The sequence below is a fragment of the Naegleria lovaniensis genome (assembly GCF_003324165.1).
Source record: "Naegleria lovaniensis strain ATCC 30569 chromosome Unknown tig014, whole genome shotgun sequence".
Lineage (NCBI taxonomy): Eukaryota > Heterolobosea > Eutetramitea > Acrasida > Naegleriidae > Naegleria > Naegleria lovaniensis.
The window spans coordinates 256,657-279,624 of record NW_025407835.1 but is presented as its reverse complement, the minus strand read 5'-3'; the positions used below and the strand labels follow the sequence as shown (position 1 = coordinate 279,624).

The 22,968-nt window shown below is 36.4% G+C and overlaps 12 protein-coding genes across 12 annotated transcripts; 5 read left to right on the top strand and 7 right to left on the bottom strand.

Moving 5' to 3' along the window:
• Positions 1–152: 152 nt before the first annotated feature.
• Positions 153–4,480, bottom strand: C9374_001615 (uncharacterized protein; the record flags this gene model as incomplete). Its single annotated transcript, XM_044690942.1, has 4 exons — positions 153–413; positions 518–1,469; positions 1,540–3,662; positions 3,980–4,480. The coding sequence occupies 4 exons, from the start codon at positions 4,478–4,480 to the stop codon at positions 153–155; spliced, it is 3,837 nt and encodes a 1,278-aa protein (XP_044551275.1).
• Positions 4,481–4,616: 136 nt separating this feature from the next.
• Positions 4,617–5,984, bottom strand: C9374_001614 (uncharacterized protein; the record flags this gene model as incomplete). The annotated part of the gene is made up of 1 exon (XM_044690941.1): positions 4,617–5,984. The coding sequence occupies one exon, from the start codon at positions 5,982–5,984 to the stop codon at positions 4,617–4,619; it is 1,368 nt and encodes a 455-aa protein (XP_044551274.1).
• Positions 5,985–6,049: 65 nt separating this feature from the next.
• C9374_001613 (uncharacterized protein) lies at positions 6,050–8,576 on the top strand (the record flags this gene model as incomplete). Its single annotated transcript, XM_044690940.1, has 4 exons — positions 6,050–6,716; positions 6,765–6,866; positions 6,913–7,442; positions 7,500–8,576. 4 exons carry the CDS (start codon positions 6,050–6,052, stop codon positions 8,574–8,576), a joined length of 2,376 nt encoding a protein of 791 aa, XP_044551273.1.
• A 90-nt stretch (positions 8,577–8,666) lies between these two features.
• Positions 8,667–9,092, bottom strand: C9374_001612 (uncharacterized protein; the record flags this gene model as incomplete). Its single annotated transcript, XM_044690939.1, has 1 exon — positions 8,667–9,092. The coding sequence occupies one exon, from the start codon at positions 9,090–9,092 to the stop codon at positions 8,667–8,669; it is 426 nt and encodes a 141-aa protein (XP_044551272.1).
• Positions 9,093–9,362: 270 nt separating this feature from the next.
• On the top strand, positions 9,363–9,854 carry C9374_001611 (uncharacterized protein; the record flags this gene model as incomplete). The annotated part of the gene is made up of 1 exon (XM_044690938.1): positions 9,363–9,854. The coding sequence occupies one exon, from the start codon at positions 9,363–9,365 to the stop codon at positions 9,852–9,854; it is 492 nt and encodes a 163-aa protein (XP_044551271.1).
• Positions 9,855–10,023: 169 nt separating this feature from the next.
• On the bottom strand, positions 10,024–11,632 carry C9374_001610 (uncharacterized protein; the record flags this gene model as incomplete). Its single annotated transcript, XM_044690937.1, has 3 exons — positions 10,024–10,812; positions 10,868–11,018; positions 11,082–11,632. The coding sequence occupies 3 exons, from the start codon at positions 11,630–11,632 to the stop codon at positions 10,024–10,026; spliced, it is 1,491 nt and encodes a 496-aa protein (XP_044551270.1).
• Positions 11,633–11,994: 362 nt separating this feature from the next.
• On the top strand, positions 11,995–13,923 carry C9374_001609 (uncharacterized protein; the record flags this gene model as incomplete). Its single annotated transcript, XM_044690935.1, has 1 exon — positions 11,995–13,923. The coding sequence occupies one exon, from the start codon at positions 11,995–11,997 to the stop codon at positions 13,921–13,923; it is 1,929 nt and encodes a 642-aa protein (XP_044551269.1).
• A 22-nt stretch (positions 13,924–13,945) lies between these two features.
• On the bottom strand, positions 13,946–15,799 carry C9374_001608 (uncharacterized protein; the record flags this gene model as incomplete). The annotated part of the gene is made up of 1 exon (XM_044690934.1): positions 13,946–15,799. The coding sequence occupies one exon, from the start codon at positions 15,797–15,799 to the stop codon at positions 13,946–13,948; it is 1,854 nt and encodes a 617-aa protein (XP_044551268.1).
• A 165-nt stretch (positions 15,800–15,964) lies between these two features.
• Positions 15,965–17,696, bottom strand: C9374_001607 (uncharacterized protein; the record flags this gene model as incomplete). The annotated part of the gene is made up of 3 exons (XM_044690933.1): positions 15,965–17,101; positions 17,441–17,466; positions 17,591–17,696. The coding sequence occupies 3 exons, from the start codon at positions 17,694–17,696 to the stop codon at positions 15,965–15,967; spliced, it is 1,269 nt and encodes a 422-aa protein (XP_044551267.1).
• Positions 17,697–19,520: 1,824 nt separating this feature from the next.
• On the bottom strand, positions 19,521–20,675 carry C9374_001606 (uncharacterized protein; the record flags this gene model as incomplete). The annotated part of the gene is made up of 1 exon (XM_044690932.1): positions 19,521–20,675. The coding sequence occupies one exon, from the start codon at positions 20,673–20,675 to the stop codon at positions 19,521–19,523; it is 1,155 nt and encodes a 384-aa protein (XP_044551266.1).
• Positions 20,676–20,821: 146 nt separating this feature from the next.
• On the top strand, positions 20,822–21,079 carry C9374_001605 (uncharacterized protein; the record flags this gene model as incomplete). The annotated part of the gene is made up of 1 exon (XM_044690931.1): positions 20,822–21,079. One exon carries the CDS (start codon positions 20,822–20,824, stop codon positions 21,077–21,079), a length of 258 nt encoding a protein of 85 aa, XP_044551265.1.
• A 425-nt stretch (positions 21,080–21,504) lies between these two features.
• C9374_001604 (uncharacterized protein) lies at positions 21,505–22,952 on the top strand (the record flags this gene model as incomplete). Its single annotated transcript, XM_044690930.1, has 4 exons — positions 21,505–21,579; positions 21,934–22,077; positions 22,316–22,505; positions 22,690–22,952. 4 exons carry the CDS (start codon positions 21,505–21,507, stop codon positions 22,950–22,952), a joined length of 672 nt encoding a protein of 223 aa, XP_044551264.1.
• Positions 22,953–22,968: the final 16 nt, after the last annotated feature.

The following is a 22,968-nucleotide window of genomic DNA, read 5'->3' as shown; positions in this document are numbered from 1 at the left end:
AATACTATTTGTGCATCTCTTTATTCAACCCTAATGCAAGCGAACTGAATTTTATTGAAAAAAGCTTCGAGTAATTAAATTTTTTCTACATCGAAATTTAATCTAAGGAAACAAACTTGAATTGAAAAACCAATAACGTGTATCGTGTTTGATTACAACATCTTGTATGTTTCTAATTGTCTCTTCAATTCAACACTATGAACAATTTCGTGAATGGTTTTAAATGAACGTTTGACATCATCCTTATCAAGGGTGTTCACGAATGAGAAGTGAAATCTTCTTCTCTTTCGATACTTGTCATTGAATATTTCGAACATTTCCTCAAGGTACTTTTGAGGTGACTTTTTGGTACTTGCTTGATAAGTAGGGAACACGTTTTTGAGAAGATTTGGATCTTGTGCAGCCTTTCGAACCTATCATATGAAAATAGATGTGTTTTTTCATCCAATCATTCATGTCACAATTATTGAATAAGGGTTGATTAAAAAAAAATGTAAAAATCATTAAAAAAACTTACAAATACATCATGATGAGTGAATATGAAAATAATTTGTGTGTCTCCAAATGCTTCTTGATTCAGTAACTTTTCACACATTCGTAGAGTGTTCACAATAGAAGAGGCTGATTTTCCATCGGCCATCACCTGACCATTCATAAAGGAATAAACCGGAATTTGCTGATGAGAGCTTTGTACTTTTCGATCCACATCATGTAATGAGGTGATGACAGCAATGGAATCAATACTCAACTCTCGAATGGCACTCGTGACTTTTTCTTCATCACTGCAAGCTGTCGTTGAAAAGATAGTATAAGGTGTTCTTTTAAAGATAAATTCAAGAGGAGATTGTTCAACATTTAAATCTAAACTATCCATACTATCCTTATAGATGGAAATATCTCCTATAAACATGTCATCACTGTATGGAGGTTTGAAACAAGATGGAATGTCTTGGTGCGAGTCCAAGAAATGATCATTTCTTTCAACGACACTTCCTCTCATTTGATCCAATGGTTGAATTGTATGATCATGATGAACATGAGTACTACGATCCTTATCGCTGTTGTTATCGTTATTGTCTTGATGTTGTTCAATGATATTCGAAAAGATTGTCTTTGTGAAATCTCCAATGACTTGTTTCACATTTTGAGTGGAAGGGAGAATCTTGTCGTCATCGAATGAAATCAAATCTCTCGTTGGGTGACCATTAGTGTTGATGGTGGTGGTGTCATTCATTTCAAGACGAGTTGGAGAAGGGCTACTTGCTGTTGATACTAAATTTTCTTCGGAATGATTCATTGCTGGGAGAGGAGAATTTGTTGCATTCAAATCCAATGATTCTTCATAACTCTTTTTTTCACATGCAATGAGATTAAGAGGACAAAAGTGATACTTGATTGGGAAAGAAATAATATCCATATCTGTGGGTAGATAGTCTGTGGAGAGAATTCTGTTCGTTTCCTTGAAGAAGCTGTTATTGAAATGGAAAATGTGAAAAATTATTGAAATGTCACACAATTTTGAATCATGGTGCTACTTACTATGGTACATTGGCATTGTGGAAGAGTTTGTGAATTTCTTCTTGGAGTGAACAAAAGTAATATTTGGTTTTCAATATTTCGTACAGAGATGCAAAGTTGGAGCAAATCTTTTGAAATTCTCGATTGGAACCCAATTGCATGACTAATTTTTGAACTTTTGCAATTGGATAAATGGATAATCCATCCTTGTCGGATTTGTTCATTTCCAAATAGTCAAAAACTTGGTTCGAAAGTTTTTCCAAATCTTGTGATACTTGAATGGGACATGCGTCCTTATCAAATGCTTCCAAAACTTTTTTAAAACTCATCCATTGATGATACAAACCAATGGTATAATTTTGAATTTTCGGTTTGAATACTTTCGCTTCCTTGATGCTAATACTTTGTCGGAACATGGACCTAATTTGTTGCAAATATGAAGTCATTCCGCACTCATGCTGTCCAATAAATAGTAAAGAATAAGGCTCTGCAATCGAGAAATTCACATGACCCTCTTCGCTAGGCTTGTTTTCACTTTCAAGGTCCACATATCGGCCCGATTGAGGCTCAAAAACATAATCATCAATATTGGTAGCAAAATAAGCTCGAGAGGCACGTAACTCACGTTGCGTAGAGCTCTTGTTTTTGCTCTCTATTGAACTTTCATACGAGTCCAATAATTGTTTGATCACTTCAACGAGTACTGGTAATTGTGAGCCTGAATAGCTATTTTTGAGCATGTGCATGACATTGGAGGCCTCTCGATATTTTCCAATTCGTAAGAAAGCGTAGGCCTTTAAAATTTGTGATTCAGGTGAGTTGCATTCAGAAAAATCTTGAATACTCGCCAAAATGTCTTCGGTCATGAAGTGACAAATTCCTCTCTTTTCGAAAGCCATCTTGTTGTTGGGATCGATTTGAAGAACTAGTGTGAAATAGGATATGGCTTTGTGGTATTCTCTCAATGTTAACAAGATGGAACCAATTTCTAAAAGAGAGTCTTTGCTGAGACTTTGAGAAATTCTGACTGATTTTCGTTTGTCATGATTGTTGCTTTCTAAATGGGTGATTGAAATGGAGTTTCTAATGGATGAAGCATCAGGTGAAGATTCGAGATGAATGTTATACTTCTTTTCGAGAACAGTTTTCAATTCTTCAACTAAAGAAGCGTCTCCATCGGTGAGAATGAAACTTTTCAACATTTCCTTGTCAATTAAATTAAAATCATCGAGTTTTCCTCTTTTTCTAGAGACTCCTCCTACCATGCTAATATACTCCTCTGAAATGTTATTGAGAGTGTGACATTTTCTTGAACATGGAATCTTCTTTCTTGGAATAGAAGTGCAGTCAATATATTCCATTCGTTGAAGATCAATAATATTAAAATCCTTAATGAACCTCTTCTTGGAATAACCTCCATGAACCATTAAGTAACCTTTTCCTAAAGAAATTAATTGATGACTTTCTCTTGGAGTGGGTATCAATAAATTCTTCGAATCTGAATTGGAGGCCTTCTTTCCAAGGAGTATTGAATTTGCAACTTGAATGGCATTTGTTGCACCTGGATCGCTCGTTTTGAATGACAATGAAGGATTGCTTAATACACTATTCCACATGGTAATGGGTGTAAAAACAGTTGCCGAATAATCAAACATCCACAAATCATTCAATTGTGAACTACCATTATTACCTCCATAAATGATCATGACATTGGGATTTTCCTGCAACGCTGTGGCACTGTGTGAATGACGTTCAGAGGGAATGAGCGATTTATGAGGATCCATTTGAATATTATCCCATTGATATTCCTCCAAATCAAAGGCCCACAAATCTCCAAGTGTCTCTCCATACGATCGTCCTCCATAGACAATCATTTTACGATATTTTGGAAGGACCACTGCTGTATGGTTACTTCTCTTACATGGAAGTTTGATCATGGACTCGAAACTAATTTGTTCACGAATGGTACGACCTACGACAGAGGAGGAGGACGAAGAATTCTGTGGAGTGGTACTGTTGTTGTGAAGAGAGGAGGATGCTGAGCGATTTTTCTTATTACTTTGTCCATTCGTGATGAATCGTGTCGTACTGAATCGTTGAAGAGAAATGATGTGACTCCATTCCCAAGTGGAACAGTTTAGAGACTATTCCAAATATGGAATCGTTCATGTGGATGGCACATACAGTAAAACATTCGAGATGATCATCATCGAGTGGTGGAATGGACATCAATAAGAGTGTTAGATATTGGATTATTGTCAGTGGCCAATTCCATCACAATTTCACACAATTTCAAAAGAATTATCCCGATGGAAAATTCAATGTGGCCACCATGATCAGGTGCCGTGTCCATCATTATAATGATCAAATGCGACGAAGAAGATGCGTGCCATAATCATCACCAATGAGACCAATATTCACACAAAAACTTTTTCACTCGTCGTCGACGTCAACTACTTACGAAAAGTTGATCAAAATATCTGAAATTATTCTTTCCTCCAAACACAATCATTCTTCCTTCAAAGTAAACGGCCGAATGACCTCTCACTCGAGGTGGTGCATTGGTAGGATTTTTCACTGGTGGAGAGTAGCAGTGCCATTCACCATTGTCTTGCAATCGTTTGATCACATACATGAATACGTCACCACCTCCCACTGAATGATGATGGTTGTTGTTGCTTCCAGAGAGATGATGATTACTGGAATTTGAAGTGGTACTGGTTGATGATGACGAATGAGTGGAATCGGATTGTCCCCCAAAGATGAGAATACATGGCTCATTTCTGGCATTTGTGAATGAGACGGAGGTATGTTTGGAACGATGTCCATACGATCCGATGAGAGGTTGAGCATGGATCCAATCAGCATTGTCTATCACTGGAGCTTTTTCGTTGGGCAGAACTCGTGCTGTTGCCTCATGGAATGATGAAGGAGAGGAAGCAGAGATGGAGTGAGAAAACATTTTTTTCACTTGAGGATTGTAGCTGACACGTGACATTGGGAAATGAAATGAAACTCACCTTATTCTCTATATGGAATTGCTTTCTCTCCTACAAGTGTTCTGGATTGTGAAATTGAGGGTGGTAGTATGATACACTCTAAAATTTACTCTGAATCCATTCCATGATCAGTTTCGTAAAGTCCTCCCTTTTTGTTTCCTTGTATTTGACATTCACTACAGAAGGTTTGTAAAACAATTGAGGGCCAAGCGACAATTTTACACGGTCATACTTTTTTGCAAGCTTTTCACATTTTTCAAACTCTTCATCTGAAGGTTCTTCAAGAAGAATTGGGGTTTTTCCTTCTGGATGATGAGAGGTTGCCCAAGTGTGAATGTCCTTATTTTCTTCACTTGTATCCATGTATTCTGCAAAGTACCAACATGTAAACACACCGTGTGAAGCATACTCCAAACGAGTTCTACCTTGCTTGGTGTTAGGGTCAAGGTTGCCAAAATGATAGAAGGAATCTGGCTGCTCCTTCAAAAAACAGTCCACTCGTCTGTGTAGTGGCACCCCAAATGTAAGTAGTCTAAAGTTTTTCCAATTATACTCGTCTGCATCAACGATAAAGTGTTTCCTTTCATCTTGTATACCTTTCAGGTTGCATGATTCAAACCATTGTGACAATTTTCCGGCCTTTGCCGGTGCATCAAACCCAAACTTCATTATTTTGGGGTCCATAATCAACTCGTACAGTTTTTGGTCTGGACCTTTTGTTTTGGGAACCCTTAGAATTAACATGAGCCATCCGTTGTAAAGCACAACCAGTCTTGCACGTTCGTAAAAGGGGTCGTTGTGGTTCCACATAATGTCAATACATATGTGTTTTCTGTTGTTCGATAATAAGCGATCCATCCATTTGGAGCACGATGCAGCGGTTGTGAATACTATCATTTTCCTGGAAGGGTCATCCACTTCAAATTTTTCTAGATGTGGCTGTTCGAATTCGTGACTATTTAACAGTATTACATTTCCCTCTTCCTCCATATCAATTATTGTTATAAATTCCTTTTTTTCCAAACAGTAAAAAATTGGGTAAGGGTCAACCAAACCAAGAGTCTCCTCCACAAAACTCTTCATAAACGGCAGCGTTAAATACAGTAACGCTGTTAGATCTCTGTCACCAATAAGACCCAAATTTCTTTTCAAATGTTTTTCTATTTCTTTTGAAATTTTTTCAACTTCTTCAGGATATTTATCCAGTTCTACCATTGCTTGTTGTAAATCCTTCTCATTCCTCTCCCTCCATATTTTATCATGCGTTGTCTCCTTTCTTCCGAAATCGTAAAAACCTTGTGGGTGAATGATATCTTTTTCCCAGTCTTCATGTGTTCTAATTTTTTTCTTTCGGGACAAAGATTGCCATGTGTTGAAATATCGTTCAGTTAACAATCGAGAATGCATGAACTGCAGTGAAGACAAGCGAGTACAACAACGAATTAGCCCTTTGAAAACTCTTTTCATTTTTTTTTACCGCCAACGTTACTTTACAGTTCGACCTTAAAACTCGTTCATGGACCTTCCAAAAAATGAGCTTGTCTATCAGCAGACGAGAATGTTACGCAAAAGCTCTTTACGTAGAAGTCGTATTGGATATGACAAAGGGTTTAATATCATCTTCGGAGGATCTTCAATCGTTTCAATCAATATTTGAATGGCTTTTGAACGGAGTGGTCAACGAAGACGAGTTTCAAACGTTAATGCAGCAATGGGTGAATCAAATCATTAATTTGGGAACCACACAAAAACCAAAATCAACATTAACCGAGCAGGAATGGATGAAGGCTATTGCACCATATTCGGAATATCAGCTGGATGTATTGTTAGGATTATTTGTAAAAATTCAAAACAATGAATTGATGGCAGCATGGAATGTATCTGATCAGTGGATTAAATCGGTTGAGCATTTATTCTTCTTGCTTGACACTGAGAACAAAACTCTATTGTCTGTAGAAGAAATTTTGATTTTATTGATTGTAATTTCCAGCGACTCTGAAGATCACCAACTCAGCCATGCTGAACATTTGCTGAAACATACGTTCGAAATTATGAGGGAGTGCAACGCTTTCACAGGTTTTATTACTCTCCGAAGATTCAAAGAGTATTTTCATAAAAATTGCATGGAAAAAGAAATAATAGAATCATCAGTGGTACTCATTGAACGAGATGTTGCTGATTTGAATTTGATAAGCAAAAGTAAGTGGAAGAATAACACTATGCGCATCTTTAAACAAACACAAACAGGTACCAATCATGACTGTCATCAGTTGATCATTCCTTTACTGTGGCGAGAAGCTGTTGAAGAAACAAAAGGGTTTTTTTCAAACGGAGAAAGCTACGATCATTGTACGTTTTTTCATTCAGTTTTAACTCTTAATTAACGGAGGTTTAGTTTCATCTAACGTTGAAAACTTCCTTATTAACGAAGCGTTACTTCAAAAGTTCCTTATCAACAATTTTTCGCTTGAGAAATCTGGCGCCATACACTTGCTGTATGCATTCTCAAAGTCGTCTTATGCAGACAAAACAAAACGAAATCAGTTTGAGCCCAAAACTGACCCTCTCTTTGTTATTTTTGAAAAAACTCTTTCTTACTTTGCTGACCTCGTTCACCAAACTGTTACTTGCTTTGCAAGTGTTGAAGAAAAGCATTTACGTAATGAATCTAGTTCATTTGTACATAACAACAGCACAGGAACTACAGCAAATGCATCTGGGAAAAGTAACATCGTCGCAAGATCCCCTTCTCAGCTTGAGCTGAAAGAGAACAAACAACCATCTTTTTACACTCCAACTAAGAAACTGCAAGAAGTGAAAGATTTGAAAACAATAGGAGAGCTCAATATCAAGCTTCCTTTTGATATTGACAAAATGATAAGAAATGCAGAATGGATTGACATTAAGCCGTCTTCGATAATGGAGGTAAGAATTATCATAATGTTTTGGTGGCAGGATGCATACATTTAAACCCTAAACTAGACAGCATTTCTACCTTTAAAAAACGCAACGATCCGAACCATGCGAATTACCGTTGATGAATCCATTAAGAAATCGCTTCCACCAAGCCCATCAGTGAAAACAAACCATGAACCACCGCGTAAGAATGAGCAAGTTACTGATGTCAAGGAAATAATGCATGAAGAAGGCAAACAGGATGAAGTGCAAACGCAGCCAATTGTGAACATTACAACAGTAACAAACGTTCACACCACCCTTTCTGACCAAGAAATCCAAGATGAAGTCGACAAATTTATTTCAAACTATACGTCAACACCTCCATTACAAAAAGAGCAATCGTTTTCAGAAGCGGACACAATCCACTTTCATCACCTTCTTAAACAAAAGGCTAATCTTCGATCATTTAACTTGGGTTCGCCAATTGAAAAAGATCATTCCATGCCTGAGGTTAAGATCGATGGTAAAACAGAACACACAAGTGAGACAACGACAATATTGAGCACGAACATACCTTCCAACCCAAACAACATTTCTTCCTTGGAATTTCTGTCCCAACCAAAAGAATATGAGCCTGATGTAATATTTATGAGTGCTGAAGACGCGTCCATACTTTCCCCAATACCTGTGGCTACAGTACCAAAGAAGTCGAAAACTGGAAAGAGTGCATCAGGCTCGTTTGGATCTCCTAAGCCTTCACCTAGGATAATCAGCTCAAATACACCTGGGTCTTCATCTCAGTCTCAGCTCAACACTACACCTCGAGAATCACTCAGTGTCATCCTTACCAGTGCTCTCCAGGATACGTCAAAGATACTCAAAAATGATCTCGACTATTCACCCTCAAAAACCATATCTGTTAAATTGTCTGACTTTATTTCGACAACTGAGAGAATTTCTTCCAAAGGTGTAACACGCAGTGATAAGAAGCCTTCATTTGCAAAAAAACCATCCACTCTCAGTCCAAAGCCAATACTCATTTCGAAACATTCATCCAAACCAAAAATTGTCGAAGATACATTAACAACTAGCAAACCAGTACTTCCCTCACAACAAAAGACAAGTATCAGAAAATCTTCAAAGATTACTACGAGGAGGTAACGCTAATGACACTGCTCTAGGTAAATACTTTCACTAAATGAATCAAACATTGTGAGACGATAAATATCCAATTATTAATGATAGCAAATATTATTCCTTTTTGACCACATTCTCAGTGGTCTCAGGAAAATGTTTTTCTAATTCTGTTCGCAAAACATTTCGCAATTGGTCAACAGCAGATTTTTTACCATTTGCAAACTCGATTCTCTGTTGTGACTTTTTCTTTACAGTTTGAAGATATTGATCTGGTGATTCATTCTTATCAATTACTTGCAATACCTCGTATGGATATTGTTCTTGCATGAGAGGCATGGTGGCATTGGAATGACACAAAGACAACAAGTCTGTGTATTGTTGATCCAATTTTTCAATCTTTTCAAACCAATGAGGTTTTGTTTCTTTCGGGTCATATATTTCTATCATGATGGATAATTGATTTAAATTATCAATAATGTCGAGAGTATTATTTTCAAGTGCCTCTAATAATTGCTGCTGATCCGACGATGATGGATCCATGTTGTGAGGAATGAAATATTTTTTTTGTTTTCGTCTTCCGAAATCAATCCCCCAACACCATTCACATGATTCAGGTTAAATGATTCATTGGAGAGAGCTATATATTTGTAATCGATCGAAGTTAATTTTCTGGAGATTTATTTGACTCCAAAAAACTCTTTTTTAATTCACCCCTGTTTTGAAAGGAGAGGTATCATCCTTTGGCTAACAGAATCGTTGCAATTAAAAAAATCTCTAAAAAAATATTTAACCATCATCATCAAACGAAAAATGATTAAAGGAATTATTGTTGTGAACAATCACGGAAAGCCTCGTCTCACGAGATTCTATGAACAAGTACCTTTTGAAAAACAACAACAAGCAGTCCGAGAATGTTATCAATTAGTAGTGAGAAGATCTGATTCCGTTTGTAACTTTTTAGAAGGAGGAGCAATTTGGGGAAAAGACACCAAGCTCATCTACAGACATTATGCTACCTTGTACTTTATCTTTGCAGTGGATCAAAATGAAAGCGAATTAGGAATACTCGATCTTATCCAAGTGTTTGTTGAAACGTTGGATAAATGTTTTGAAAACGTTTGTGAGTTGGATTTGATTTTCCATTCCGATAAAGTACACTATATTTTGGATGAAATTACTATCGGAGGATTGGTTTTGGAAACAAACAAGGAAGAAATTCTGATGAGCATCAAGGAGCAAAATGAAATTGAAAACAAGAGCAAGTCTCAAAGTCCAACTGTCACCAAAATTGTGAATAGATAATATTGTGATGATGTTCATAAATACTAAATATATTAACAACAATCAAAACTTGTGTAATTTTCTTCTTTGTGTGGATGAACCACTGTATCAATGAAGCGTCAACTATGCCAACATTCCACAACAAAATAAGACCAACAAAGATAACACTTGTGTTTATGAATGAATTTCATTACAAAATTTGACATTGGGTATTTTGTCGACTTGGTGCAGGAGGTTGCACTGGTAACGGTTTATGTGTGACTTGGCTACTCGTTGGTTTTTCCACCTCCAAGTTTGGTAAATATGAAATTCCAAACTGTTGTGAATTCTCTTTCAAATAATTCATCATGTTGTTCATTTTGAGCTTTTTACAAACCTCAATAGGATATTCGTTCATGTGATTTTTAGAATTCAGATCAAGAAAATATAGTTTTCTTTCCAGTGGTAAATCTTTAAAGAGTGAAAACCAAATGTTCTTGAGTTGTTCTAATTTTCCAACGTGGCACAAATAATGAGCTATAGTGGACCCATCAGAAGAGGGTGCATTAAATGAAATGTTATACTGCATCATAGTTCGCAGTAAATCGTCACAATCTTTGCTTGGAATGCTCGAAAAAACAGCGTTTTTTCCATCAATGCCATTATTGGACCAAAATAATTCCTGTAACTCGTTGTGAATTTGAATTATGTCTACCGACTCATTTTCTAATGCAGTCAAGTATCGCAAAATAAATTCCACAGTGGCATGGGAAGAGAAAATAATGGCTAATTGAATAATATTGTATCCATTCATATCTTTTAACTTGGAGTCCATACCAAAAGGTGAATGATACGAAAAAAAATCAATGATTTTACATGCATTGTTGTGAAAAGTGTCAAAAGAAGATCGGGATGTCAAATACTTCTTCCTAAATGCTTCAAGCCTGTTTTTTCTAAAATGAAAGTCCTTTTCAAATCGACTCATGTAATAATCGATAGCCTTTGTTGTGACGTGATATGTGCTCACAATTTTCAAATGTGATCATAGATCTTACCTTTTCAAAATCTTGAGTGTCCATTAAGATTTGGTTTGCGGTTGAATGAATATTCTTCTTAAATTCGACATTGGGAAAAAGCTCTTTTCCTCCCATGGACTCAATTACAGAATCCAAGACATTGGCCGACATGAATGAAAGCTCAACCAGTCTACCAATTTTATCATTAGAATTCACTACATCCTGTCACTATAAATATTTAAGTAATACTAACCTCAATTTTGGAAATTCTTTTAAGAGGCAAAAGCAGCATAACAAATGTTCATGGCTCAACATGTGTGTCTGAGTTGAAATAATGGTAATTTCCTCCACACACGACCGCTGACATCCAACAGACATTTCTTGACTTTCACTTTCATCCATCCCATTCAAATATCCATAATTTCGTCGAACAGTTTTTGCTTTCATCTTTTCAGTTATAAATTGGCACTCCAAAACCTTGCCCCCAAAAAATTGTTGGAGAGGAACATATCCCGAAAAAGATCTCTCAACACTACTATCGGAGGTCATGAACTTGCACTGAATGGGTAATTGATGAAAAACGCTCATCATACAATTAATGAATTTTAAATGTTTAACCTCTCCTTTCCAATCCACGAGAATGGTTTTCAGAAAGGCAATATCTACAGTTTCATTCTTCAGTACAATGACCTTTAACTTTTTAAAAGGATTAAGAATTTTGAAAAACAACTCCAACGGATTGGTTTTACCCTTGCTCACAATTGCAGAACGATCCCAATACAGTTCTGTACAATCTTCTTTCATACATTCCAAACATAATAATTGCCAATGTTTACTGACTTGTTGTAATTTGAATAAAAACGGAATGGGAGGAAGGAAGGAGAGAATAAATTGAAAAAGCGTCCAATCCTACCAAGTTCATAAATTCTTTCCAACGTATTTCCGATGCTTCTGGTTCATCATGATGATGCGAAGACATCTTGGTGAAAAATATTTTCTGCAGATGATGATCAATCGAGTCAATTTTTTCTAAACGCACTTCTTCTCGAGTTCACAACTTGTTCTTTTGAAAGTAGTAATACTAGCATTCCCACTACTAACTTCTCAGAACGCTTGATGATTAGACGCAGCGTTTTTGATTCGTGTGGAGCCCGTGCCTTAAAAAAATGAGTAAAAGCCTTCTTCGTTCCACACAGCGTGCGCTCGGAAACAACAGTCAGCCCGTCTTGCGTGCGCTTCAACAACAGCAAATAGGTGCTTTCGGACTTTATGGAAAATCAACATTGGCTCAAGCTGTTAGCAAGAATGTAAATTTGGGAAGCATTGGATCCAATACAACATCATTTAATTTCCATCATTATCATACGAGTCAGAGAGTGATGAGAGAACGAGAGGAAGCGTCCTCTCCTACAGTAGTTTTCACTCCAGAAGTGGGTTATGAATTAAAGAATTCCTTTCCAGAAGGCAATCCTGTATTGGAAACAGCACAGAATGTTGATAAGGAAAAATTGAAACAATTATTGAAAAGTGCAAATCCAAAAGCACTCCGAAATAATTTGAAAATTCCAGAAGAACCCGATGCCACGAGAACAATATCATCAAAACCCAAATTACCAAATCTTACTCAACCTCTCTTTGATAGTAGTAACATTCAATACATTGTTCCCGGAATTCATTTCAATGCAAAAGATTTACAAGTTACAAAGTTAGAGAATGGCTTAACTGTTTCTACTTTTTCGAAACACTCAAATTTGGTGTGTATTTGCGTTGCATTTCGTGCTGGACCGCGATATGAAAAGCCTCATGAAGCCGGAATTTCCACAATTATCAACAGATTAACATTTGCTCATTCTCGAAAGTTTACCGAAGATTTTGTGAAGGAATATCTCGAAGACAAAGTGCTTTATGAGTCAACATCAGAGTATGAAAGTCATTCCTTCTTCATTACTTGTCCAAAAGACAAGGTTGACATTGCTTTTGAATTTCTCTCCGACACCATGTTACATCCAAAGTTTTACCAAACCGAGATTGACGCTGCAATTCAATTACTCAAATTTAATTTAGAAACAGAAATGTCCATTCCTTCAAGTTCAACAGTGATGACGGATTCCATTCTAAAATCATGTTTTGGTGCCACACCTGAGGGTGGATTGGGAAATCCTTCCCTTGCCATCAAAGAAGATGCTACTCCTGAAATTCTCCATGCATTTTATGATCGATTCCATGTTCCAAGTCGATGCACAGTTTCAGCTATTGGTATTGAACAAGACAAAATGTTAGAACTAGTGAACAAATATATGGACTTTTCACCTCAGGCTCTACAAAACAATTCTATGCAGGAGCCATACGTTAAACCCGTATGGAAACCTGGTGAACTATATATTGAATTTTTGGAGAGACCTCAGTCAGCCTTTTTACAAAATATTCCACCAAGTACATCCTTTGTTGCTTCCTTTGAAGGAGTTGGATATAAGAATGTTGACGATCTTTTCGCTGTAAACATCTTGGAAACAATCTTGGGAGGAGGAGATTCCTTCTCGAGCGGTGGTCCAGGAAAGGGTATTTATTCTGTCATTAACAAGCACTATCTTCCAGCATTCCAATTCAGCAACATGATTGCCCAACATTATGCATATTCTGATACTGGTATTTTCTCTTTCCATGCTAGCTTGAATCACGAAGAAATGAATCCAGGCCAACTTCCTATTGCAATTCTTACACTCCTCTCCAAGATGCCAGAATATATCACAAATGAAATCTTGGATCAAGCCAAACAACAATACAAGTCTCAAGTATTGCACAGCTTAGAGGACAATAGTGCACTGGTGTTGAATGCAGTCAATGATCTTATGTGGAACAACAAGTATTTCGGCGTAGATTTTCTTGTGAACAAGATTGACTCGGTCACAAAGCAGGATATTTTAGACTTGATTGATCGATTGTTTTACAGAGGAAAGCAACCTGGACTTGTGGCCATTGGTGATGTCTCACAGTTAATGCAACCCCCAGAATTCCGCAAATTCTATTCTGAAATTTGTAGTGCCAAACATCCATCTGTTTTATCGAAATTGTTTGGAACAAGACACAGAAAGTAAATTATTTTCACAAGCTTTTCCCTTATGGATTATTTCTCTTGATTATGGCTATTTGGGTGGCTCGTATGTTTTTCATTAAAGCTGCCTTGTCTTTTGGTTCGTAGTGGTACCCAAAGTAGGGTGCATCTTTGCAATGTGCAGTAGATTCAAGTTCCAATAACTGAGGAAAAAGCTCCGTGTATTCGCAATAAACATGTTGCAGACACTCCGGATTTTGTCTACAAGCTGTCTCAGCTGCAAGCAATTGCAATTGTTGGTTTGTGTCTAATAAGGAGTCATGTCCAAGACAGTGGCGCAACAGTGAACCATTTTGTGAAAGAGACTTTTGACAAGCTTGTTGCAAGAAATCCATCACTAGCTCTTGATCCTCCATGGGCAGTGGCAAGTAGTCATGCTTGAAACAGACCACTCTTAGTAATTTCGGCGCTTTCTCAATAGCTTTCAAAATTTGTTTCAAACCTTCCTTTGAAATGGTGTTATTTTCTGAATTCATACTAATATTACATCCAAACGCCAAGTTCAATAACTCCCTATCACGTTGGTGCTTCTCAGAAAGGTAAATAAATGAACCAGGTTCCAATTGTAGTGCAGCCTTAATTACTCTCTTATCGAGCGATGTTGTTTGTTGCAAAATATATTTACAACATTTTGAATTCTTTTTCATCAATTTAAGAAAAAATTGAGTGTTAAACCAAACCTTTGGCATTAACTTCAACAATTTAGGACTTTTTTCTAAGAGTGCTTCCACATAGTCCTTACTTTGTGCCATTGGTTCAGTGAAAAATTTTGGTACCGTGTCGAATTTGTTCTTCCTCAAAGCCTCCAAAACATATTGCTTGTAGTTTGGTGTCAATTTGGAGACGTGATGCAAAACATGAGGGCTTGTGTTGAGCGCAACAGACACTATTTCTGAATCGCTTTGAAATGTAGGTGCATATTTCAGTGCAAATCCGTTGCTTTTCACAGCAGCCAATACAATTTCTCTGTCGATTGCAAACTTTGGACAATACTTGAGGACTTTTCCTTGTACAGTGACCAATTTTTTGCAATAACTTTTATCATCCAACAAGTGTGAAGGAAAATGTCGAACCAGTTTGTAGTAAAGTGAAGCGACCCGACATGCAAATTTTTCATCTTGTAAAAATTCAGAATTCAAACAATCAATGACTGTTTGAGCATTATATCTCAGTTCACTACGTTTTGGATCTACCATACATTGCAAGAAATTCAAGTAAAACTTGGGTATCGTTTTCAAATGAACTTCCCGCATGTCATACCAATCAAAGCCATTATATTCAAAATACTTCTTTTCAGGCAGCTTTTTAACATCCACCGAGCTCGTACTCAGATCTGAATGAAACAACACATTCCAAAAATTGGTCCATGAATAAAACTCATCATAGTCATGAACCAAGATATGACTTGAAGTTCCATCCGATACAATGACATAGTCCTTAGCAAATACCACTCCATAACCTCTTTCATACCAATTCTCAATCGGTAATAGATGGAATCTATTTGGCTTTCTACTTCCGTTCGTGATCATTAATAATTCCTTCAACACGAACGGAATGATGATTTTAAATTTCTTCTCGGTTTGAGAAATCATCTCGGGAGAGACTGGAGGTTCATTCAAAGGATAAAGACTCACCATATTCTCATCTTCCCATCTCTCTCTCAGTATTCGTCGGAAATAATGTAAAAATTGAGAAGAAATGGTTCGGTTCAAGAGTCTCATCGTATTACAACCCTCGGAAATGTTCAAATAATCAAAGATTAATTCCATCATTTCATGTGGGAGTTGGACCAATAATGGAGTAGTGAGTGAATGATCCATCCATTCTGATGATATAGTGTGATCATGTTGTTGCGACATTTTTTGTTAATCAAAGCAAGATTGAAAAGTTCGATTGGGAATTGAAGGTTCAGAACTTCAGATCTTTAATTTGGAAGAGAGTGAACCCATAGAAGAGTAATCAATGTATTCATTCATTCATTTGAGAAATTCATTCAGAAATTCATCTCCTTCTTCTGTCTTGTTTTATTTAAAGAATTTAGAAACACCACTTTGTTTGTATTCGTTTCTAGTCAACCAATCCATATCATTCACAGCTTTATCAGACCATGTAGCACCTCCAATCACAGCTCCAAGAGCATCCTCAGTACGACTTGGAACGACCTTAACATTTGCCTTAAGTTTGCTCTTTGTGACAAGTGACTTGACTTCAGTTTCAATTCTTTCTGCCATTCCATTGAACAATAAATTACCACCACCCACAACAATATTTGAAAGTAATTTACCCAATAAATTCAAATCATTGTCAGCAGCTAATTTGGCAGCTTCGAAAATGGTGAATGGTAAACTTGAAACTTCAGCTTGAGTAATTCCAGCAAGACCAGGTTCGAACATGATTTCTGGAATCAAGAAACATTCCTTGTCAAGTGTCATCTTTTCACCACTCATTTCTAATTCTTGTTTAAATTCTGCTGGATTTTTAGCAAACAATTCAAATTCAGTCTTTAGATTCTTACAAGTGTAAGCCATATTTGTCTTGATGTGTTGAGCAACACGGTATTCATCAGCTGGGTCAACAGCAAATCCTGTTTTTGACATGACATAAATTGCATATTTGGTAGCATCTTGACCTGCCAATGTGAATTTACGTGTCAATCCATATTGTGGCTTTCCATCAACAATTGGTGTGACATAGGTCAATGCACTTCCAGATTCAACAGCTAAACCAAATGAATTTTTTGGAGAAGCTCCCTTAAATGACATGACATTTGGCAATTCAAAATATACATGCTTGACTCTGAAAATTTCAAACAAGAGTTCAGCAATACTTTCAATGTGATCATTTGGCATCATGGTTCCTGGCAATCCAATCAAAACAGGATAAACAGATGGATCTTTCACTCCGATGGATTCAAATGCAAACGATAAGATTGCTTCAATTTGAAGCCAATCCATAATTAATCCTCTTTGTATTGGATATCTGAGAACATACGAATCAGAATCTGAGCTTCCTTTTTTTGCACTTTTACGACACTTCTTAATGGCTTGATCTCCAACAATAATGTCAGAAGGAGAAGAGGAAGTAGAGCTGAGAGGACAAGCAACAACAGTTGGGAATGTGACGATTTGATCGGTCTTGTCAGAAAGTGTCACTTTAGTTTCCTGTTGGTGACGATTGTTCATTGAAAGATTCATTGTGAAACAGAAAAGTGGTCATGTGTGAATTGTTGTTCGATAAAGTAGTGATGATCGATGAATGATGATGATTTCAGTGATGAAGAGTTTTCAAAGTTTTTGTTTTTGGAAATGTGTGTGGAATGATTGACAAGTGAAAATATTATTCATCATGATGAAAGGATGAAATGAAGAAAAGATCAATCGAAAAGGATAGAAGTGTGTGTGTGGAATTCAAGTGGATGTTATATATCAATGGTGAAATATAATCATATTCATAATATTACGATTTAATGAACAAATCAAGACACAAACTTGTATACTTACATATGCTCCAAGATCAATGACAATAACTATAGAAAATCAAACAACAATAGTAACAACATAAACCAATCGGATCAAGTATGTTGGTAATGTTAGGTTTCATTCGAATGTTAAAATCGTTCACATAACTTTCATAATTCTTCTGGTACATACCTGGACCTGAGACGTCATCGTTTGTTGCAGACAAAATAGGTTTCTTCACTGATGATGAGGATGAGAATGAAGACGAGGCTTCAGAAGTCTTCTTTGGTGGAGGCATGTTGTGTGTGTTAATGAGTGTAAAGGAGATCTGATTTTTTTTTCTTAATGTCGTTGACAGTTTGATGATTGACGACATGAGAGAATTTGAAATGAGTATGACGGAAGCATGCTTGATTTAGAGGAATTTCAATGACAATCTTCATGAGGACTTGAAGATAGTGGGAAAGAAATGGATATTAGAGAGAGATGGTATCTGAAGTTTTGTTGATTGAGGATTGATTTGTAAATGGAAATGTTAAATTGGTAACTCATGTTTTTCCTGATCCAATTTGTATTGCTGTCTTGAGAGTGTAAAGGAAAAGAATGGCGTTATCTTATTTAAACACCATTCTTGCGCAAAGGATGTAACGAATAATTGCATTTGGTGTTTTCCTAATGCATGCATGAACAACATCAATATCCACTACAACCTCATTAAATTTCTAAACTCATCTTGTAATTTGTTTCTTTAAATATACCAAGAAAGGGAAATCAACCAAGCAATTCGCGTCATCGTCCACAATATCGAGAATCTTTACAAAATAGGTGTAAGTTGAACGCGACTTGGGACTTGAACTTGGCTTCACACCATTGTGGATAGCTCCTTTTTCAGAAGTATGATCATGGTAACGTTTCTTAAAACCATTTACTACAAGGATGATTCCATGCCGAGACGACCAGTTATGGTGATTAACTGCATTTGTCGTTTTCCACCTACTGTTAAAAGTGAAAAAGCACCAAAGAACGGCAAGAGCCGAAGCTCCTAACGTTCTCAGCCGTGAGAAGCTCTCCAAAACAGAACACTCCATTACTCCTCCTCTAGAGAACATGGGAACGAGATGTGAAAAAACAACAATCAAGAAAAGACCACTAAGTGTACCTTTGTTTCTCAGCCTCTTCTTGAGTGTAGCCATTCGCTCCTACAATGACTCGTCGATCCCCTTGTATTAGTGACGTATGGAGAGATATTTTGTGTTCTTCCTTATCAATATCTAATTTAGAGCATTTTCTTCATGACGATGATGATGAGAATGCATCGTTTCCGTTCTCTGAACTTTCTCTAGAGCATGTTGTCCAGGGAGAACAAAATGCTCATAGAACCAACATGATGCATCAATTGGGGAATTTCTTAGTGATCGCACGTCACACGTTATTCTCACCTTGTCCTTATCTTCATACTGTGTTGTTATGTATGATACTCGCTTGTGCATTAGTGGTTGTCCATTTCACGTTCGACAACAATTTGCTGGCTCTTCCCTTGTCATTCTTGAGTATAGCCATATTTGACTATTATTTTAAAAACAAGTATACCCTATTGAAAAATACCAACTCTCAATTAAAACAATGCCTTCAATTGAGAGAGGACAAGATGAAGAGGTTAAGTCATGATTTCAGAACAGCGTGCATGTCATGTGTGGGAAGCATTGAACTGATGAAAGAAAGTTTTGAACGTGGTGGAATTTCAAACGGCCAATCAGAATTGTTGAATCAAATCGAAAGCTCTCATTCAAAGATTCTGTTAGTGATTCAAGATATGTTGCAACAAGCCACACCTCACTTAGAGAACAGCACACATGAGCCACAATGATGAACTTTTGTAAGTGCTCATCTACCTCAATCAAATAAGCGTAGACATACCTAAACATGAATGCTACTTCAACTTTTGTTTCCACTGTTTCAAGGCTCATACCTGCCTAAAGATGAAATTCAATTTGTAGTAGATTGTGTCAGTTATTGGATACTGCATAGAAATGGATTGTCCATTCAAAAACATCTAATGATCGTTCATCTACCCTTTGGAAATGGAATTGAAAAGACACTTCTATTAAAGGTTCGAAATTCATCAACGTTCGGTTATGCCCAAATATGCTCCGAAATAGCAATGTTCTATTCTGGCTTGATACTCTAACACATAGCCATTGCATTTAAGAGCTTCCATATCAAGCTCTGGATCTTTCTGCAACTCTTTGCTAGCATAAAATAACGAGCGTCCATCATTCTTCACTGCTTCTAAAATGATTTCTTTTTCAGCTTTAAAGTTTGAATTTAAGGATTCTATTACTTCAAGACTGTTAAATTTGAGCGCTTTTAACACAAATTCTTTGTCAGTAGCAACCTCTTGTGAAGCATACTCCAGAACGTTTTTACATCCTAACTTGATAGCTTTTCGAACTGCAGTCAAAATAATGTCTCGATCTTTCTTGAGTTCATCAGATGAGAATTCGAGTAAAAATCCCAAATCTTGAACAGCTTTGAGCATTATTTCTTTGTTGGAATAGTCAAATATATAAATTTCAGCACCCACAAATTTTAAAGCTTGCAACATGAAATGAGTATTTCTAAGTAAGCTCGTTGATATCCATTGAAACGCCTTCTTCGTTTGTTTGATTGCTTCAAAAATAATCTCCCTATCGTCTTTCAATTCTAAGGCTTGATTGTACCTTAATGCTTCACCGTTTTGCTGCACAGCAGCTAAAATTATTTCTCTGTCTTGCAAAAATACATCGTCAACATAGAGTAAAGCGTGCCCGTTCTTTCTAACTGTGTTCAACACAAATTCTTTGTTTTTTAGAAGTTCGTTTGAGGCAAATCTAAATCCATACGGATTTCGGTTTAAGGAGGCCAATATTATTTCTTGATCTTTGTGCATATTTACATTTGCGAATTGTAATTCTAATCCCTGATATTGAACTGCTTTCAACACAAAATCTCTGTCTTCTTTGAAACAAGTTGATGCATATGCTAGCCCATGTCCATATTTCTTAATGTGACTCAGCACAAATTTCATATCATTCATAAACTCCACTGGAAAGGATTTTGAATATTCTAATTCTCGGTTTTCAAGCCACTTCTTCTTTCCCAATTGTTGCAATGAGAATTTCTTTTTCAATAATTCCACTTCTCTCGGAGCTTCATGAAGTCTACCACACTGAAGAAAAGAAATTAAAATTACCACCACCACACCATTTTCAGGACGGGCTAATATCTTTTGCGTCATTTTTTAAAAGCAAATGATTGTGATCTCGTATCGTCAAAATTTAGCAGCAGTTCGTCTTCTCACGGATGTACTTGTGATTTTCTTTTGATTCATGAATCAAACTTAATCCTTAAGTTATTATATTTTTCGAATTAAAAAAGAAAAAAATGTCTAGTACTTCCAAACAAACAATTCTTTCTCTGTATCGAAATCTGCTCAGACACATGAAGTACTATCCAAGTGTACGGAAAGATGGCATGACTCAGGCCATACGAGAAGAATTCCGAGCTTATAAAAACGAGAAGGATCCGAAGAAAATTGAAATGAAAATTGGAGAAGCGAAGGGAGGATTGGAACGATTGAAAGCCTATGCGGAAATGGGTAAAGCTCAAAGCAAGGGAGGAAGATCTGCATTTTCAATTTAATAATGATACGGAATGAATTTATACTGAAGAATCAAAGCGAACAATATTTGAGATTTGATGGCACGAGCCCTTTGAATCATGATGGTTGTTATTCAAAGAAAGTAATTAGTGTTGAAGAAATTTGATTTGTGGGAGCACCACACATTGACACGATGATAACAAAAATCCAATAAGCCAAGAAAGCTCCTTCAAGAATTTACCAAAGCTTCCTTTTGTATCTGTTGGTAAAATCCTTCACAGAGCAAAACATGTCTCTTGTCATCAGACAGACGTCGTTGATAAAATTAAAAAATTTGAAAGCAAAGAACCATTCTCATCATCACTCCCACCTCTCCTGTAATCTTCATCATTGACGTACAACTAGTTGCTGCGCTTCTGCCAACTTTATTTGAATCCTATATAATAACAACAACAACACTAAAATCATGGTCAAACCAAAATCTGTTACTCACATCAAAATTGCAATTTGTGGCAATCCAAATACTGGTAAAAAGACATTTGTAAGTTTTTCGGCACAATGATTCAACGACCGTCATGATGATAATTCTGTGTGATATTGAAAACAATACAAATTGAATGATGGCCATCATTTATTCTTCGTAAACGCACGGCCGTCAACTATTACGATTGGAATGAACACAAATTTCAATGACCATGGATCATTTGGATACTCTTTTATGTATATTTGCACGACACATGAACATTCTCATCACGTATACATTTTCATCAAATGACATTTCGACTTGTCAAACTCTTGACAACAACCAATCACAACGTTTCGAAATTTGTCATCATCTATGATCTTTCTCATCATTGACAATGACGACCCATCATGACACTCTTTATCATTATAGGGTACCACTTTCCATCAACGCGAAATTATGGACAAGAAGGAAGAAAATTCCAATAGATATACAATTTCTAATGAATGTTTGGATATTGAGTTTTTGTACATACAACCATCAGCCGGATCATCCTTTGAAGATGTTCAACCAGAAGTATGTGTTTTTTGTGTGTGTTTGTGGTGTGTATACATATTGAATTCTCGATGCTTGTTTCAATAATCATGATTGTTTGATATCATTCCAATGAATGTCACTATGGTGATTCATCATGATGGTTGCCATAATGATCATGTTTCTTGAAATTATCATGTGTCTCATCACTTCCATACTTGAATCATGACTATTTTACATTGGGTGATGATTTCAACATTATCTTCGTACACAAACGTAGGATATACCATGGTATGACATTGATGCGTTCATTCTATTCTATGCAGTGGATGAGATGAATAGTTTCACACAAATGCAAGTTTTTCACAGGTCATTTGATGTGCTACAAAAAGAAGAAAAAAACACTTATGGATTATTGAAGCCATGTATTTGTATTGGAAATAAGTGTGATACTGCTGAAATTGTAAGAGGTAAGTGAGAGAGGTTTTCATGTAGTGTTAAAATTGTGAATGAATTTTCATGATGAACTCAATATAATGGGTCCTGATTTTCAACAACCACATGAAATCACATCACTGATTTTCACGAATCATCAATGATCATTTTCCTCGAATACTCTCTGAATATTTTAAATTTTTTTTAATGCTTTCACAGAGGTTCCATTGGCCACTGCAATGAAATTTAGTGACACTGCCAATGCTCCTTATTTTGAAACAAGTGCTAAAACTGGAAAGAATGTGTCTGCAGTGATTGAGGATTTAATTAAACAGATTTTGAGATATAGGAAACAAAAAGAATTATTGAACACTAGCAAGAACAAATCAAACTCAAATCTTCAATCTGACAAAAAGAAAACCTCATTCTTTAGAAGTAGGCGAGACGTTGAGGATGATGATCTATTCAATTCAAATGCATAATTATTGAGTGATTTAT